The sequence below is a fragment of the Miscanthus floridulus genome, chromosome 4 (genome assembly GCF_019320115.1).
Source record: "Miscanthus floridulus cultivar M001 chromosome 4, ASM1932011v1, whole genome shotgun sequence".
NCBI classification, from domain to species: domain Eukaryota; kingdom Viridiplantae; phylum Streptophyta; class Magnoliopsida; order Poales; family Poaceae; genus Miscanthus; species Miscanthus floridulus.
This window is the reverse complement of record NC_089583.1, coordinates 96,663,020-96,681,805: the sequence shown is the minus strand read 5'-3', so window position 1 is coordinate 96,681,805 and position 18,786 is coordinate 96,663,020. Positions and strand designations below refer to the sequence as shown.

The 18,786-nt window shown below is 43.3% G+C and overlaps 3 protein-coding genes and 1 pseudogene across 4 annotated transcripts; 3 read left to right on the top strand and 1 right to left on the bottom strand.

Annotated features, from left to right (window-relative positions):
* The first annotated feature begins 1,245 nt into the window (after positions 1 to 1,245).
* On the top strand, positions 1,246 to 4,803 carry LOC136552226 (uncharacterized; annotated as a pseudogene).
* Positions 4,804 to 6,828: 2,025 nt separating this feature from the next.
* Positions 6,829 to 9,418, bottom strand: LOC136552225 (uncharacterized). The gene is made up of 5 exons (XM_066543758.1): positions 9,110 to 9,418; positions 7,915 to 8,033; positions 7,496 to 7,553; positions 7,301 to 7,378; positions 6,829 to 7,217 (listed from the first exon to the last, which is right to left on the bottom strand). Exons 1-5 carry the CDS (start codon positions 9,249 to 9,251, stop codon positions 7,024 to 7,026), a joined length of 591 nt encoding a protein of 196 aa, XP_066399855.1. The 5' UTR covers positions 9,252 to 9,418; the 3' UTR covers positions 6,829 to 7,023.
* Positions 9,419 to 10,488: 1,070 nt separating this feature from the next.
* On the top strand, positions 10,489 to 12,765 carry LOC136552223 (uncharacterized). Of its 2 annotated transcripts, none has more exons than XM_066543757.1 (2): positions 10,489 to 11,133; positions 12,429 to 12,755. In XM_066543757.1, the coding sequence occupies exon 1, from the start codon at positions 10,699 to 10,701 to the stop codon at positions 11,128 to 11,130; it is 432 nt and encodes a 143-aa protein (XP_066399854.1). In that variant the 5' UTR covers positions 10,489 to 10,698; the 3' UTR covers positions 11,131 to 11,133; positions 12,429 to 12,755. The 2 variants fall into 2 exon arrangements, 1 of the variants encoding a protein (XP_066399854.1); XR_010782773.1 differs by having other exon boundaries at positions 10,490 to 11,665; positions 12,429 to 12,765.
* Positions 12,766 to 14,287: 1,522 nt separating this feature from the next.
* On the top strand, positions 14,288 to 16,593 carry LOC136552222 (uncharacterized). Its single transcript, XM_066543756.1, has 5 exons — positions 14,288 to 14,473; positions 14,605 to 14,701; positions 15,375 to 15,453; positions 15,726 to 15,807; positions 16,297 to 16,593. Exons 1-5 carry the CDS (start codon positions 14,441 to 14,443, stop codon positions 16,435 to 16,437), a joined length of 432 nt encoding a protein of 143 aa, XP_066399853.1. The 5' UTR covers positions 14,288 to 14,440; the 3' UTR covers positions 16,438 to 16,593.
* Positions 16,594 to 18,786: the final 2,193 nt, after the last annotated feature.

Sequence of the window (18,786 nt, the reverse complement as noted above, 5' to 3'; positions counted from 1 at the left end):
CTGAATCCACCGACATTTTGTCATTGTTTCATACTTTCATTTAAAGTTTTGCTGAGGCCCCCAAATTCACAGGGACGCCACTGATTCTATGACGTCATAACTTTTCACGTTTCAATCTTTTGTTGATTTCGTTTGGATTTAGGCCATGTTTGGATTTCATCCACTAGCAGCTAATGGGAAAATAGGGAAAAAAATTTGGGTGGAGACGGTCCCTATGGAGCACCCACAAATTGTGACACGTACACATCCAACAAATGAAACTGTTGCTTAAACTTAGGTCTTAGGATGAATAATTGGAAAGAAAAACTGCATTTCTCTCTTGCGTTGGATGCATGCACATGGCCATGTGTCGAATCTACGGTGAGTGCCCATGGTTGCTCTGTACGGACAACTTGACAACTTGACAACTTGAGTGCCCATGGTTTTCCCCAAAATGAGAGATCTTGTAAAAAAATATCTTTTTTTTTGAGAAAGACACTCAAGAGAGTATATATCAAGGAAAACAATAGCTTGTATAAAAAGGACAACTTGACACAAAATGACCTCTAAAAAATAAGAGCACACTAAAGATCAAAATGGTCATCTTCTTCCTTTGGTCGTCCATTGCTTGTCAAAGGTTGAAGAACGTACTGAAAAGATAGTAGAGGAAAATGACACTTGCAAACACCCTCACCATACAAGGCTTTGAAGACCGTAAAAATCCACTCGCCGCTGGCAACGAGATCTAGTACCCATTGAAAGAACATCGACTAGAGGAACCCTCTAAGGAACACAGGCTTAGAAATCCTTCACCATCAGAACAGAGTATTAGAGATGCCAGACCTTGTAATAGAATAAACCAAAAGATGTTGAAATCGCCATAAAGAAAAAGCCATTTGACTGCTCTCCCTGATAAATACACAAAATATCACCAAGATTTGACGAGAACCAATAGATCTGAAAAGACCAAACTCTCACGAGCCATTCGTCAATGCCGGATCGAACGTGGACGTGGTAGGGAGAGACTGCAAAATGAGAGAACGCTCAATTGTTCAAACTATTAATAACCAATGATACCCATTGGGCTCAAATTGAACTCCATCAAAGTGGCCCACACAGCCCATATACCCTTCCGTAAAGTCATCCCGACTCCAACCCCAGCCGTACATGTTCAAAATCCGTCCGTCAAAATAGAATCCCGTACCCAAACAACACACGCAACGTTCAGGGGCATTTCCGTAACTACAACCAACAAAACCCTAGACGCGCGGCAGGCAGCCGACCCGGTCGCTCGCGTCCCCGGTCTGAACGGAGGCGGCCGTATAAAAGGCCTTCTCCTCCCGCCTCTCCCGGCGGTTATCTTCACCAGCGAGCCAAGGACACACAGCCGCCGGCGCCCAGCCCCAACTGCCGTGCAGGTAACAGACCGCTCCCGCTTCACGACTAGCAACCGCGCGCGCCGGCTCCGCTGATCCGCTCCATTATATTTCTCGCCTTCGACTTGCGCTCGCGCCTCGCGCTACAGCAGTTGCCGCGCTGCGCTCTCGCGTCCCGCCGGATCTGAGTGGGCTCGCTCGCATTGTGCTGTGCTGTGTGTGCAGCGAAAGGGAAGCGAGGGGAAGATGGACCGGTACCAGAGAGTGGAGAAGCCGAGGGAGGAGGCGCCCATCAAGGAAAACGAGATCCGCGTCACCACGCAGGGGAGGATGCGCAACTACATCACCTACGCCACCGCCTTGCTCCAGGTATCCCTATTAGCTCCCTCGCTTTTCCACCGAGGACATTTCAATGTCATTGCGCAATTTGAATTGTCTACTTAGCGCCATAAGGTTTGTTACCATTAGTAGTACGTTGTCGGCGTGGTCAGAGATGTCTAAGTCGTTTAGGGGAGTGATTGAAAAGTAAGCGGAATGATTGGCCTGTACGAGTTGTTGCGGCATGCAGTAAGCCTGTTCGTTTCGTCGTAAACGATCGTGTATTATTTACGGCGGGCTGGGTTACTGTTCTAGCTTATAATCCACGATCCTATACGAGCAAGCGAACAGGCTGATTTAGTAATTTTTGCTAACTTTAAAGTTTATTATGTTAGTTATGTTTTCATTTTAAGAAACACAACACATTGATTTTTTCATGCCCTGCTTATGGCATGCAATCTCATCCATTAGAATGTAATTGCCAATTGGTTTGTCGGGTATTTGTCTGATTTAGTAATTTTTGCTGCCAACTTTTGCAACATTAAAGGCAAGGGCAAGAGCTTTTGATGTGCCCACGAAAACCCAAAGCATCTTATTATGCTAAAGAAGACCAGATTTAGTCCAGATATTGGCTGAGATATATAGTGACAAATAAAACCGCACGATGTCTGTGATGTGATGCACCACTGAAAAAGGCAAAATATAAGATGCTCTTCTTTCCTGCTTTAGCTGTCACAGTTTTGGTACTTGGCATACTGTTTTTTGTTATGTAGTTGATGTGACAATATTATTATTGTCTACAGTTGCCATTTTTGTCATATGGTCCATGTGTCTCCTTTAGAAAATTAGGACCCCAGTGCCCATTAATCATGTCTCCTTTAGTTGTGTATAGTTGCCATTTTGGGGCAAATTGGAACAGTTAAATGCCTTGTAGAGACTTCTGTTTCTGAATTTGTTTGAGAAATTTGTTGGATTATTATATTTGTTCTTGGTGCTTTCTTAAATGATATCTTCTTGTTCAAGTAGTTTTTTTTGTGCTTTAAAATTGCAAGGTGTGTAAGAGTGTCCAGAATATAATTTTATGTGATACTTCTGCCTTTCTGCAATACACTTTGTGTTGTGTGCCTGATATGTTTCACCGTATTATATTTCTTACTTGAAGGACAAAGGTTCTGATGAGGTTGTATTCAAGGCCATGGGAAGGGCTATCAATAAAACTGTCATGATTGCAGAATTGATCAAGGTACTCCTGATGGTTCTGGTGCTTGCTAATATTACTTGTGACTTTATTCTAATTGTTACTGTTATTCTGTGAAGAGGAGGATTGTTGGTCTCCATCAGAATACCACCTCTGGATCTACTGATATTACTGATATGTGGGAGCCATTGGAGGAAGGCCTACTTCCGTAAGTGACTTGTTTCTATTTCAGGATAGAGCTATATCTGCACATGGGCTCTTAATTTTGGAGTTTAAGATTATATCTCTCTGCAGGCTTGAGACAACAAGACATGTCTCTATGATCACTATAACTCTTTCAATGAAGGAGCTGGACACATCGTCTATCGGGTATGCGTAATTGCTCTCTTTTGTCAACTGCATTTAATGATTTTCTTTGCCAGTTTGTTTTAACCAATTTCTATGGTTGCATACATCATGAACTCACATCTTGCTGCATCAAGTAATCTAATAAGAAATCAGTACTCTCTCTGTTTCTTTTTATAAGGTATAGTAGGATTTGAAAAATCTTTAGAAGCATTCTTTGATCATCAATTACTCATAAAATATATCATCAGTTACTTCAAAATAAATTTGGATTAAATTATATGTGGAATGTGATTCTATTGATACAACTTTTATATATGCTTGCATATAATTTGAGTAATTGTTGGTCAAAATCTAAGTACTTGTCTGAATCCTAATACGCCCTATATTTTGAAATGGCGGGTGTAGTTCAGGATGCCTGCTGGCTTATCATCAGTTGAATTAATTGTTTGGGCAGATATCAATCTCCTTTGCCTGCTGATGAAGTGAAGCCTTTGGTTGAATATGATAATGATGAAGGTATCGTGCAAGATTCACTTATGTTAATTATTCTTAACGTTTTAATAATTCTGTATGGCCTCATTCATTTAACTGATTGTAGATGCAGTACCTGGTGGCCCGAGGAAGGGGTCATGGTGGTCGAGGCCGTGGGCGGGGCAGGGGTAGGGGAAGAGGTGGACGTGGTAAGGCTGAGTGCTGCTGAGTAAACCATCAATCCGTCACATGTGCAATTGTTCCTTACATATTAAGTTTCAGGAAATGGGTACAATGACTATGCTGATGTTGGTTGGGAAGATGATCACGCCCCTGCATATATGGGCAATGGATATCGCCGTGGAAGAGGTCGCGGTTTCAGGGGCCGTGGCAGGAGAGGCGGCTACAATGACCAGCCTGATTACCAACAGGATGGAGGCTATTACGAGGAGGCACCTGTTCATGCTCCAGCCCGAGGTGGGTAACCTCACATTGATCGTTTAATACTCCCTCCATTCTAAATTGTAGATCCTTTTGGCTTTTCTAGATATATATATATATATAGTTTTTTATTACGTATCTAGACTAGTGAATAGTGTATATCTATGGTACATACTATAATTTGAGACGGAGGAAGTAACTTGTATGCAAATGCCCCTTGCTAATCTAGTGCAATTGGTAACCAGGTCGAGGCCGGGGTCGTGGGAGAGGCCCATCCAGAGGTAGAGGACGTGGGGGCAATGCAAACGGCGTGATGCATGCTGCTGCGGCCGGTGCATAAGCTGTTACCAGTCCGGACTGGTTGTTTGTTGGATCCCTGCTCCAAATATGAAGATGTATCATCTGTTGTTGTCAGTTAACGTTATACTTGGTATAAGATTGACATTCTGTGTCGGAATGCAGCCAGGTTTTGATATTTGACTAGGTCTGTAGGGTAGCCTCTTTACAATGCTTCCTCCTTCCCAGTAGATGTCTTAAACTAATTGTAGTTTCGTAAAGGTTTAGAGCAAGGCATTCTTTCTATTTTTTAAATACAAAAACGAAGTCTTGTTCCCTGTTGAAATGTGCACGCTTTTGTATGTGCTGTTTTTGAAATGCGACTTTGATTTAAAAGTTTGTGGCAGTTGCAATGTGAATGACCTTTGTACACGACGGAACAAGACCTTTCTTCTCTCCATGTAAGTGTCGTCTGCGAAATCTATAGTTCATTTCGGTTAGTTTATAGCATGATAAACTCGTAGTCTCAAATTTCCAATTGTCCAACATGTCCTTCATCAGAAGATAATTCTCTAATGTGTTGAAGAGTTGAAAGGAATAAGGCCTACTTTGCGGCTCTTTTTCTGAGCACCCCCAAGAGTACTTTTACTTTTATAGCAAAAATCAGTTCTAATAGCTCTCTTATTCAACCATCTCGAGAACACTGTTGCAGTGTTGCTGATGCTGAAAGCATTGTAACCAAGGCCATTAGGGATGGGGCCGTTGATGTCACCATTTGATCATGCCAACAGTCGGATGGTGTCGAAGAAGACCGGTGATGTCTACTCTACAAATGAGCCACAGATAGCTTTAACTCCCGGTTCGCATTTTGCTTGAACATGCACAATGAGGCGGTTAAGGCTCTGAAATTCCCTCCAAACTCTCACAAGGAAAAGGAATGCGTTGAGAAGAGGCGCGAGAGGCTCCAGTAGGAGGAAGAACCAGCAAAGCACATGGCTGTGGAGGACGATGATGACTTAGTGTAGTTGATTTTAAGTTTGGCTAGGACCTTGGCTTTCCTACTCTAGTTGCAGAGTGGGCTGAAATTTTAAAGCTTTTTGTGTTTTTTGCCACATTTTTTTATCACTTCAAAATTCAAATGGCATAGAAAGTACATTACATTTTTTTCTCAGATTGTATCCAAGGAAATTTGAGCCTCCTGTTGCCCTTGTTGCCACTTGCCAAGTTGCCAGTACGTTTTTGGGCTATGTACATAATATACTGTTCAGCACCAATGCAAACAAGAATCTGGAACTCGTAGTCTAATGCATCTTTACATATCTGTTGCCCTTTGCTGGCTGTTGCTGTACATGGTAGGCGACCACGCCGGTGCTGCGGAACCGGATGATGCTGTCCACAGGGCCTAGCGAGTCCCGGTTGTGGAATTGGGCTAGGGAGTTACAGATTGTGTAGAGAAGAGGAAAAGTACTAAGCTGCCCTTAAACATAATTAATTAATTTTCTTATTTAATAGTTGCAGTACATATTTTCTACGAGAGGAACCACCGGTTGCTCCCAAGCACGGTAACAAAACTCTATATATATTTGTTTGTCTCTCCTGTTTGTCTGAAGAAGATAGTGGTTCTTTCTCTCATGCTTGTCTAAAGTTCATTTCCAAATTCTTTTGTTTCTTTTGAACCTTTTTCTTTTTGTATATTTGTTTCTCTCTCCTGTTTGTCCGAAGAAGATAGTTGTTCATTCTTTGTATGTATTCTTGTCTTTTAGTACTGAACACGAATATTATTAAAAATAACATCCACTTGAACTTAGAATTATATTCTTCTAAGTCTGGAATACTATTCTCCTGATTTTTTAAAAGAAAAAACATTGATTTCTGAAATCTGGACTATTGCCTGCTTATAACAAAAATATAAAAAAATCTATCTTAATGACAAAAATGTTTTTCAACTAAATTTTTATCTAAATATATTTAGGTGGAATCTTGTTTAGAAGGATTTATTGTAATGGTGCAATCACGAAATTCAATTTAGACACAGCGAATTTTTAAAATCTTCAAAGGATTTCATCAAGTGCTGTTCGGTTCCTGAGGAACCATAGCCTGGAACTAATCCAGCCAGGATTGTGTGTCCAGTTTGTATAAGTTTCCTCCGGTCAGGAATAGTTCCTGCCTCTGTTCAAGGTCAAACGAACGAGCCCTTAAGTTGCATAGATCCATCATCCATATAGTATGGGCGATCGAAGAGGAGCTGCATTCCCACCAGTCCGACCATATCACATCGCATACACACCCAAATATTCCCACATTCAATCTATCTCATTAGTCCTTTCCAATAAGGAATCAATGTTGGTTCTTAAAAAAAACGCATCTTATTTCAACCACAGCAGCAGCATATACCTGAAACTGCTCATTGGAAACAAGAAATAAAGAAAAGACTAATATCATTTTCTTAGCAATATTCATAGGCACACAAATTCCAAAAAAAGTGCATCAACATAATAGAATCATCAGCTGACGCAAACCCTTCATATCCAGGGAATATGCGGGAATTACATCTTCAATGAGAAACAAACCATTTGCCTCAAAAAACATGACATGCAAATCAGCTCCATGTCCATGTCAGAGCGGGAGCAGTAGAACAGGACAAGGGATGAATTCAGCAAGCAAATTCCCATCGACATGCTTCGAGTGTATTGCCTCCATGCTTAGCACAACCAGGTCTAAGTTCCACTCATCAGCGACTTCCCCGATGATAGCTGTTGGTTTCTGCTCTTCCCCAAGACGCTCCATCAATCTAAACTCTGAAAATCCGCCTGCACAGAAGCAATGAATATCAGCATTGCCGTAAGAAACAACACAAAAGGTGGTGTTGATGAGTCAAATGGCACCACAAAACCTTCTGAGAGATGCCATCTAATGCTTGACATTTGAGTATCATGCTCTGGGACGGACTCCTTTGGTTTATCATCAATAACTGCAATTATCATATTTAGAAAATAGAATACTACCATACAATAGTTCTAATCTCTAAGGAAGAATAAATGTGAAATACCAGAATCACATAAAGCAACATTTCAGATTGAGAACGTACCAACTACAGTAATGTCTGCTCCATACTTCTTTGCTAGAGAAGCAGTTGTTGCTGCAGCCTGTTGTGTCATACAAACCGTTATGGGCAAAGCAACTATATGCCAGTGATGGAAGAGTAAGTTGTGGATATAGGACATAATCAATATAAAAGGTCCTCCCTAAAGGAAAAAGGTTCAAGCAGCCAACATATCTTCCTTACTAAGACTGCTAGTCTAAACAGAAATGGCTAGAGTCAAACTTGTCTGATGTTCCGTATTAAAGGATACAAATAAGATTATAAGAAACAATAGGAAGTATCTTAAAGCAGTGTCTACATTAAGAAGTTGCAATTATGTATCTCATACATATTCTCTACAAATTCCTTAGAAATTATTCAGAACACAATTCACCACTTTAAGTATTTTGAAGATAAAGATGAACCTGTCTTGTGCCCTCAGAAAGGTAAGGGTTGCGATCAAGGACTGGAAGCAGAACATGTTTAACTTGCGAGAGGGCATCAACAGCCAAACCACTTCCAGATTCATTCACTTCCGCCCTGACTGATTATCCAAACAGAAAAGAAGTACTAAGCAGTAGTATCTTTGGCTTAGTGAATGATTCACATTCGCAAGAAAAATATCATTATAAAGGAATGCTCTAATTTAGAAGCTAAAACACAAATGAAATAGACTCAATTTTCAGTTCTTAAACTCTGTTCAAGCCATACTGATCTCGAAATAGGAAAGGAAATCATTGTGGTAAATTTTACATACTATACTGCTGCCCTTTTTTAGCCACAAGTACAATGGTCTCCTCGAATGCAACTCAGCAGCACTCATTCATGCAACAACCAAATCGACTTATGGAACTTCTGTTATCGAATTAGGTCGGGTTTACTGAAGAATCGAACATGATGAAGCAGAAAAGCAAAAATGAAAATCGTAATTGTCTATTCAGCTGCAGGGACTAGAGGAGCATGATCCTACAACTAGCAATGAAATCAGTGCTCAGTTGAACTTGGACAAAACAAGAACAGTTAAAAGATAATTAATTTCACGGAACTAAAACACTAAAACTAATATGCTTAGCTAACTGGGAGCTACAACTTCTGTAATCAATTTCACAGAACTACAATTGCTTGTGCCACCAGGTTCACAGACCTATGACATTTTGTGTGGACCCGTATATCAGGTATCAACCACACAAGTTAAGTGTGGACCCACATGCATGTGGACTTAGGTTTGTGTGAAACTAAGGGCACAAATAGTTTTAGGATTGTGAAACAGATCTCAGAAAGTTGCAGTTCCTTGATAGTTAAACACGAATAGTTGTAGTTTTGTGAAATCAAATCAAATCATGCCTTTCAGTTTCACAGTTCAACATGACCCGAAGCAAGAGAGGGCCTGTTCTACTATTCTGAACTTTCACCACTTCCAATCTGACAAATGCACTCGGATGACCCCCAGATGGTCCTACGTTCTGGCATTTCATAGACAGCTGGCGATCAAGAGCGGCGAGGCCTAGAGAGATCCTACACTAAAGCAGGTCTCGCGCACGCGCACCGAGCGGGACCGGCAGCGGAAAGAAAGTGCCGAGCTTAAGCTAAGAGTACTGGGGCAAGGAGAACAGGGACTACCTCCGTGGCGGGGTCCTCGGCGCCGGCACGCAGCGGCGAGCGAGACGCTCTTCTTGGCCGGCGAGAAGGCGGCGAGCTCCGGCGCGGGGCTCGCGCAGACACGGGAGGCCGGCACGGGGAGGAGCGAGCTGGCAAAGACCATGGCGGTCGGTCGGGCGGCGGTTTCGATTGGGCTAACCTTGGAGGCGGCTGCGGCGGCTCGGAAAGGCTGGCGACTTCTGGAACGGCGTGGAGACTGGAGAGGACAGATGAGAGACCAAGAGGGGCCGTGGAAACGACGGCCGACGGGGACGGGCGGAAGGACAGGTGGAGGTGGTGGCCGTATATCGGGGAGCCGGACGGTGGCCCACGAAGGCTGTGGGGTGGATGGATAAGTTTTCCTAGTGCTCCTTTTTTTTTTCTTTCTATTTCTTCGTTCTAATCTCTTTCCATTCCATGTGCTTGGTCACTGCTCGCTATGTACAAATTTTCTTTTTGTGCTGCTTAAAAAGGTTATGAACTTTTGTTTGGATTTTTCCTGGATGATCTATATCGCTGGCAAGCAATAACAAAAACAACATATTCTAAAAAACTCCCAAAAGTTTATTTAGCGTAGATCTTTTTCGATGTCGAAGTGCCCCTCTCATGTCTTCCGTGTCTGGAGACGAAACAGCATAGAACGTTCAAATGAAGTCTCTACATCATCATCCTTTTGGATTCCCATCGAATTGGTGAATTCATTGATCTTGTTAGAGCCCACAGATTGTATATTGTTTGGATGGCTCAACCTGCCAAACATTCAAAACTGCTGAAATCGATCGCTTGAGATAGCTTTAGTGAGAACAAAACCAAACAGACCCTTCTAGCGACATACATAATCAACCTCCTCTGGTGCGCTATTTGGGCTAGCCACGTACAGCCACGAGACACAACCAGCCCAAATAACGCAAGCTGAGCCAATAATACAAGTGGTGCGGTGCATTTTTTTTACAATGCAAGTCTGATGACTCCTAAGTTCTATAGTTTTAACCATGCCCCAATAATACATAAATTTGACTGCAAAAGTACTACTAGTACTATGCATGCACTAAAATAGTAAAGTGAAATACTGAAATTTGAGGAGTGAAATGGAGTCGGAGTATAGGAGCATAAGAGTAAAACTAATAATACAGCCAAGCGATCGACTGTAAGGTTTCTTTACAGCTTTCTCTTAGTCTACCTATATAATAGTTAGCTCTTCCCTATTAATACATGGACTATATGTTCTCTCACAATTTCTTTTTTATTTTTGTATCTAAACTAAGGTTGTAGCCGTTTCTCCTCTCTTTCTTGTCCTCTCTGCCTCAGCATTTACAGCATGTTACCTCTAATTCTGTGCCGACTGCCGTGGAGGTGTGGACCGGTTGCCTGATTTTCCAAGCAAGGAAAGACCCCTTTTTTTCCAGAAACAAAAGGGCAAGAAAAGGAACGTGGGGCGGGTAGCCGCGACGCGGATCCATCCTGCGCCTTCGCTTCAGCCGTGAGCCCGCAACCGACCCGCCACAAAAGACCAAAACCCTAGCCGTCACAGCGCCGCCCCCGAATCATAAACCTCCAGCTCGCCGGCGGCCATGGCGTTCTCCGGCAGGATCAAGGAGCTCGTGAGGAAGTACGGCAAGGTGGCCGTGGGCGTCCACCTATCCGTCTCCTGCGCCTCCATCGCCGGCCTCTACGTCGCCATCAACAACAACGTCGACGTCGAAGCCGTCTTCCGGAGGTTCGGCATGTCCCCTGGCGTCACCGTTGACGGCGAGGCCTCGCCCGCCCCTGCCTCCCGCGACGGCCCCCTGCCGCCCAGGCCCAGCGAGGTCCTGCAAGAAGAGACGGAGCGGGAGCGGCAGCCCCGCAACAGGACGATGGAGCTCGTGGCGTCGAGTGGGGGCGCGCTCGGGCTCGCGCTCCTCTGCAACAAGGCACTGTTCCCCGTGAGGGTCCCCATCACCATCGCGCTCACGCCGCCCGTCGCCAGGGCCCTCAGCCGCTGGAGGCTCGTCAAGAGCTGATTTGTGAGTCCGTCCACCGCTTCGGATTGCCCTCTGCAAATTTAGGATCAGAGTCAAACTTTGTTGCAACCTTCAACTTCAATCTGCTGTAGAATGATGTGGGTCTATTTATAATTTATGAGAAGTTTTGTTGAATAAATGGTGTGACATTGTAATTTTGCAGTGTATCATGTATGAGATGTGAAGCTGGATTCGCTCTGAGAATCATGAAATTGGAGAGGAAAAATCAGTTGTTTTGGTCTTTTAGCAATCATATCATTTGTAGTCCCTTGAAATTCACCAGATTTGAGTTTATTCCAGTTGCAATTATCTTTGGGTGATAGCAATGTGCTCCATACGTCTAGATGTTGTTTCTTTGTTCATTTTACTTTTAGTATCTCGGAACTATTTAGCTGATATCCTTTTTCACAAACCATTCTACTAGCCAATTTTGTCCCTTCTATGGATGCAGAGGCTAAATCAGTTTTTCACAAAGTGTGACCAGTGACCAACGTGCTGAAGTTGTGGGGTTAACAAGTTCTGTATTGGCCATAGGGTTAGTGATTGTAACCTGTTTATCCATGTCGTTGTTTGAGCTTTCTTTAATCTTGTTGCTATACAACAACTTAGAGCCTGTTTGGCAGGGCTCTGGCTCCTCTGAAAATGGCTCCGGCTGGCTCCTCTGAAGGAGCAGCTCCTCTGGAGGAGCTGAAGTCGTTCTGGAAAACGTTTGGCAAAACGGCTCCTTCGCACCAGACGACGTGAACCCACAGCAAAGAGCCGCGCGAAGCTCGTTTTTTAGGCTTCTCCTACGTAGGCAAAAAATGGCTCCGGCTCTTGACCGGCTCCCCATGCGGAGCCCTTTCCAAAACAGGCGTTTGGCACAGCTCCTGCAGGAGCCGGAGCTGAAGCCCCTGCAGGAGCCCTCCCAAAGAGGCTCTTAGTTTTCTAGTGGGACATAGGGTTGCTGCTATTACCATGCAATACTATTTAAGAGTGAAACTTCTTGTGAAAACTATGTGTGCAGAAAATTGAACAATGAATTTTGTTGCCCTATTAATTTTTTGGGCATACTTAAATGGCAATACTATGCGTACATATATGATCTCTATATTTTGGTCAATTAATATGCTGCTTAGCATATCTTATCAAGTGCAGTAGCAGATCCAGAACTCTAATTTCATTTACCTATGTCATGTTAATCATTAAATTACAGATTATAAATTTCTTTGATATGATTATTCAGCTTGAATACCAATGTCCACAGGATATAGAAAGCTCCTTACAATACTAACCTCACTTCTGTACATGATCTTCAGGTGTTCTTTTTCATCACAACTGCTCTGGGAGGTAGGTGCATCCACATCCAGGATCCATCTTCCAGGAAATCCTGCTTTGGGTCGAAGACCGAAAATTCTGTGAAGTACTCTTATTGCCGTTTCGCACTACAGGTGCGTTTGTTATTTGTGGTCACGGATGAAAGCCCTGGAACAAAGTCCCATGTGGAACCCCCCCTTATTCATCAGTTATTCTGTGAACTCATGGCAGAACTCCATGCTGAGTTTGTAACATGAGCACAATGGTTGAGGAAAATAAGCACTGCGATTGACACAAGAGCTACGTCTACATTTGCTTTATGTGACTTTGTCTGTTTGTCTGAACTTGCGGCCTGTTTATCTTTGTGAAATCTATGTACTATTCTTACTTCTGAATGAATGAATTTATAAATCATAACACATTCTCAAAGAGCTGAATATAATCTTTGTCCTCCAGACGTTAGACTCAGCCTGTTTGTTTGGCTGTGGCTTGTCGTAAACGATCGTAAATTTTCAACCGGAACAGTATTTTTCTCCCACACAAATTAGCCAGTAGTATTTCTTCACGAACCAGCAACGATACGAACCAGCCAACCAAACAGGCTGACTATCGGTAGTGCTAGCGCCCGGATGCTCATGTCTGTACCCTGTTTCGCGTGCCCACGTGGGACCTGCGTCGCCCGAAGACCACGCCGCCTGACCCCATGCAGTGACTGCTTGCGTGCCATCCGCCTCCCGTGCCCTGATGTCTGTGCCCGGGCGGCGGCGCCCCAGTAGTCATAGTAAGCGGGTCCCCAGCAGTAACACCCAATCTATTTTTAAAACATCGAGATGAAACATTTGCAACATGCGTCTAGAGATAGATGAAACGCTTGAAACACGTGTCTAAAACATTTGCAAAAAACATATGAAAACACTTGGAAAAAACTATTACAAAACATATGCAACATTGAAATAATAAAACACTTGCAAGATAAGTGTGAAACATATAAAACATCCAAATAAACTCACTTCTAACATATGTACGAAAAACAGATGAAACATTCAGAACATACGCTTGTAACATATGTGTACAATCGTTGAAACATGTGTAACATCTCGATCTACTTTTGTAACATCCATACGAAACTCTTACAACGTACCTTTGAAATATCTGAAACACTTAAATATACGCTTGTAACATGTGATTTCAACGCAACATCTCCTCGCTGCTTGAGAGAATGAAGACTTATCGGCGTGTGAAGTTCACCGATAACACGGAGCTTGTCACTCTGGTGGAGAAGGCCACGGCATGTCTCCACATTGTGCAGGTACGTGGGCTAGTTCCATTCCGCTGTCACGAAGCTGCGCTGCGGGCGAGTTCCGCCCCCGCCACGGCGAACTAAGCAGGCGAAGTGCGAGATGCGCACGGACGGGACTCCGCTCGGGCTGCCGTGAGCTACACGCCGCCTGCGACAAGCTGGGAAGCCTCCGTCCTCACCGAGATGTGCGTGGACAGCAGCGGCGAGCTCGGGATGAGCACGCGCGGCTCCGCCCCGATCGGCCGCCGCCGCTAGCTGCATGGATGGAGCGTGGTTGTATGCGGATTTTTTTTTTTGTTTTTAGAAACTACGGTGAGCAGATAAGAGGACGTCATTTGGGCTGACCGTGGCCCACCAGCGGCGGCGTCCGGGGCGGGACGTCTTACTCCATGAATTACCGTTAGTAGATTAATTATGCACGCGTGAAGTCTTTTTTCGATCCGGTCATGAATCAAGGTTCGTGCGCGGAGAAAGGGTTCTCCACTTCTCCTGACCGTCCGATCGGTCCTTTGGCATATGGTGCCTGTTGACGTAAAGCCGTCATCGCCCATTCGCCCACACGAGTGGGCCGGGAGCCCAGCCAGAGCCCAGAGTTACTTCGCGGCCTGAGTCCTCGGGACCGGAGGTCTCGCTACCGGCAGGCGGCAACCGGCTGGCGGCCGTTTCCTCCGTTCCTCTCCGGCGACTGGCTCGAGTCCTCTTCCCGGAGGAATCATGATCGTCTGCGTCGCCGTCGTCGGCCACCAGGTCAGGACCTTCACCGCCCCACTCGACCCTCGCGTCCGATCGTGCAGATCTGGCCTGATGCGATCTCGTCCTGCGCGCTGCTGAAATTATTGATTAAGAACTTCGCCTTTGCGTTTCCGTCGGTGCTGCAGAACAATCCGCTGTACCTGCAGAGCTTCACGGAGGCGGACGACGCCCTCAAGCTCCATCACATCGTCCACTGCTCCCTCGACGTCATCGACGAGCGAGGTAGCTAAGCGTCTCTCACCCGCGTGCGCCCCCCGTCGAGGCACGTGATCCAGATCTAGATGGCCTTCTTTTTAGCGGGCTGTGAATAGCTGGGAGTTCTAGTTAGTTTCTATCTGTTGAAATTTTCAGTGTGTTTGTTGCATGCTGTAGATTGTAGTCATTTGTGGAGAAGATCATGTTCATTAAATCGCGTGCTTGTTGCTCTGGAGTTACTAATTCAAAACTGAAATTAGAAGTGGCATCACCAGTTTCAGGTTAGAGGAATAAAAATCTACTCTTCCAGTTATTTAGGGCCTGCCATTTGCCTGCAAGGCCTCCAACCAAACTGGCCCTTAGTTACCGGAGTGAGCATTAGAACTTGACAATCGATCCAACTTGTACAAAAGAGGGGCAAACTTAAATCATGTGGCATATGCGGACAAAAGCATGCACTTACCATTTTGCAGACCTGCTTTGTGAGGACTTGGACATGCATAGAAGCTTAGTGGTTCTAGATGATTGTAATGGACAAATGCAATGGTTGATTCCATCTTATCAGACTAGTTTTAACTCAGTGATTCCTTGCGTATAGAAATATCAATCTCCTTTTTCTCAGTGCTGTTCGGCTATCGTATTTTGTTTGAGACGCATTATGTTGTTTTCTTATTTGCCTTGACATTCGTTCTGTTGACAGTTAACAATCCTAAAAGGAGTGCGCCTACGTTGAACGAGACATTTTTGGGTCTTCTGTACCCAACTGAGAACTACAAAGTGTAAGTTTATTCCAGGTTTTAGTTATTTGCTTAATTTGCCTGATGGCATCTGCCTCCATTAGTTACTGAAGTTTAAAAAATCTATTGTTTCTGTTTTCATAAATTCTTATACTTGGATTATTCACAAAGAAGTTAAAATAATGAATATCAACTAAATATTTATATGTGTTCCCTTGTCGCCAACTAAATATTCCTGCTGATAGCACTGACATTCCTGATCTGTCTGCCAATTGCTAGAAAATCGATTAATTATTATGATATATTGTGTGCAGGTACGGCTATTTGACAAACACAAAGGTCAAATTTATCATGGTCACAACTGATCTTGAAGTCAAAGATGCAGATGCCCGAAATGTAAGCTCCTCAGTGGTTTAACTGTACCATTTTTTAATGAAACATGTTAATATATGTATCGAACATGTATACAACATATATTATACTAGAAGCATACCCGCACGTTGCTGCGGGAATTGCGGATGAATTAAAATGAAATCAAACTAAATTTCTTATATGAAAGAATATACTTATAAATTAATGGTAGTGGATGGCGTGGCATACTAAAGAAGACAATTAAATGCATGTGATAGTGGATTGCTGAGGTGGACTGCTTGCATGTCGAGATAGAATGGCTAGTGGGGTTTTGGATTATAAGATATATAGATATAGATATAGATTTAAATCAAGTGTTCCCTGAGAAGTTCTAGACAAACCGTTTCTTCTTTCTGAGGATGCACTGAAACAAAATTGTGTAACTATTTTTATTTTACATGAGGTTTGATGCTCATGCTTGATCTTCTATGTGTGCAAAAGAATACCAGTTAATGCTCATTTCTGTTTTCTCAGTTTTTCAGGAAGTTCCATGCTGCATATGTAGATGCCGTCTCAAACCCGTTCCATGTCCCAGGGAAGAAGATCGCTTCAAGAAGCTTTGGTGCAAGAGTAAGCACCATCGTGAAATCCTTCGGTTCAGGGACAACCAGTTGATCGAATGCCACTTTTGTCAGACTTCCTGTAATCAAACATATGTGTTCTCCCTGTTTGACAAAATTACTCCCCACTTTGTACTGCTTGTATGTTGAACGAGATGCTAGTTTGGTACTGATTGCTGAACAAAGAAAGATAGTGGTTCATTCATTCAAAGATTGTGCCTTTTCTTGTTCAGTACACCTGACCACCCATCAGGTGATGTTACTTTGCATGGTCTGCCTGTTGCAGTCACAACTCACAACTCACAACCTGTCTACTAGTCTTTAGCTAGCAGAAGTAAAGAGGTGTTTAGATTCAGAATTATTCTTTGCATAGTGCAAAGAATAATCCTGAATCTAAACACCTCTTTGCCTCGGTTTTTCTCTTCCCCAGACCCCACTCATGTGGGAGCGTCCGGCACTGGGTCTGCCCTTTACAGTGAGAATTTTTAAATATCAAGGTTTGAGTAGATAGTTGGATTATAAAATGAGATCTAAAATACAAGTGTGTCAATCTCATTTTTAATTTTCTTATCTTATTCTCATTTTTCTCAAGAGACCCAAACAGGGCCTCAAAGCTCTTTTCGGAGCATGGGCCGCTACGGGTGAGTTTCAGTGCAAGTTCATCGAATGGCTTGCTAGAATGAGTTCTGCCGAGTTTCTCTGCATACGCATGTATAGAGTACAGTTCGATGCTTGATATGGAGGCTTTTCATCAGGTAGATAGAGCCAACAAGAATTTCCATGCAAGTAGAACCTTCCATAATCTAGGACCAACAGACCACGGGCGCTATTTTCTCTGATGCTAAAAGAGTTCGGTTAGTTTGGGTTAGACTTGACTTGATCCTCGTTGTCTGAATGTCTGATCAGTCAGTCAACTGTTGCATGCCCAGGCAACGAGAAGAGAACCACACTTCCACAGCACGATGTTTTTGTTCAAGATCAGGCCGGCCTTTGCCGTTCACAAATCACAAACACAGGGGCGTAGTAAGGTGACCCCTCACTCATGACAATTGTTGGTTGTGGCTGTTAAGAAATCGTTCTATCGATTAAGCACACAAGCACAAGACTGGACACAGAGAGATAGGAGAAGGTTGGGAGCTCTTTATTATTCTCGTGTATGAGTACAATTGTCATATCAGCGGCCAAGGGCTCTCCCTCGGGTCCCCTTTTATAGACGGGAGGCAGGGAGGTGAGAACCCTTCAAGCCTCCTTTGCTGACTTTCTTGGTTGCTCCCCATGTGCATGCACACATGTGTGTGCTTCTCCCTTTGGCTAATCATAATTTGCCCACATTTAATGATTTCATAACAGTGGCCAGGTAATTTGTGGGTGGTCACATACTGCGGCCTTGTTTAGTTCCCTTCAAAATTCCAAGTTTTTTCACTCTCTCTCCATCACATCAATTTTTAGCCGCTTGCATGGAGTATTAAATGTAGGTAAAAAAATAACTAATTACACAGTTTAGTTGAAAATCACGAGATGAATCTTTTGAGCCTAATTGGTCCATGATTGAACAATATTTATCAAATAAGACGAAAATGGTACTATTTATCATGTTGAAAAAACTTTCAATCTAAACGTGGCCTGCGTCAGTTTCGCAGTGTCAGACTGCCACTGCTCCCGCTGTGTTGAAAAAACTTTCAATCTAAACGTGGCCTGCGTCAGTTTCGCAGTGTCAGACTGCCACTGCTCCCGCTGTGCCGACAGGACGCTCAGCTGCTCAATGATTTGCTTAATGCAGAGGGGAGGAACCCAACATGGGGTGGGATCCATCCATATAGACTTGGCAATTCAGTTTTACCACATATAGCTTCTCTGGCCAGGCAAATAATTCAGCACTTTTTTTATAAATAGAAGTCATTCTTAGTTAGACTGTTAAGGCCGTGTTTTGTTAGCTTTATAAAAGATGTGTTATAATTAATCAGAGTTCTGAAATAAAAACATAACACATAGACCAGAATAGTTAAAGTGCACCAGAAAGAAATCAATATGTTCAATCACTTGATGAGAAGACGATAGGCTACAACCTTTCATCAGTGTGGCTGTATGAAACTACAATGATCGTCTTGTTCTTCTTCACTAGGTGCACGCACAAAACATTATAACTCTTATTTGTTACCATTTATGCTTCAGTTTGCTGATTAATCCCAAAACTACATGGAGGACCTTGTTTGGCCTCTCATGAGTTTAGTTCCTATTTGTTATCTCTTTGTCTCTATTTCCATCTATTTAGGCACACATTTAAAACCAAGATACTCACCTTATCAAGGTAGGAGTATATTACAACCACAAATAGCTGCTTTCTCTGAACATCGTATAGACCTAGCATATCACTGCCGCAATATCACAAAACTAATTATCACTT

What these genes read in the sequence shown, in the direction of transcription:
- LOC136552225 (XM_066543758.1), bottom strand. Translation starts at nt 9,251, where the DNA reads ATGGTCTTTGCCAGCTCGCTCCTCCCCGTGCCGGCCTCCCGTGTCTGC. An exon ending in TTTCTGAGGGCACAAGACAG is followed by an intron (nt 7,554 to 7,914) that starts GTTCATCTTTAT and finishes ATGACACAACAG; the next exon opens with GCTGCAGCAACAACTGCTTC. An exon ending in AGCAGACATTACTGTAGTTG is followed by an intron (nt 7,379 to 7,495) that starts GTACGTTCTCAA and finishes TGATAATTGCAG; the next exon opens with TTATTGATGATAAACCAAAG.
- LOC136552223 (XM_066543757.1), top strand. Translation starts at nt 10,699, where the DNA reads ATGGCGTTCTCCGGCAGGATCAAGGAGCTCGTGAGGAAGTACGGCAAG.
- LOC136552222 (XM_066543756.1), top strand. Translation starts at nt 14,441, where the DNA reads ATGATCGTCTGCGTCGCCGTCGTCGGCCACCAG. An exon ending in CCAACTGAGAACTACAAAGT is followed by an intron (nt 15,454 to 15,725) that starts GTAAGTTTATTC and finishes TATTGTGTGCAG; the next exon opens with GTACGGCTATTTGACAAACA. An exon ending in AAGATGCAGATGCCCGAAAT is followed by an intron (nt 15,808 to 16,296) that starts GTAAGCTCCTCA and finishes CTGTTTTCTCAG; the next exon opens with TTTTTCAGGAAGTTCCATGC.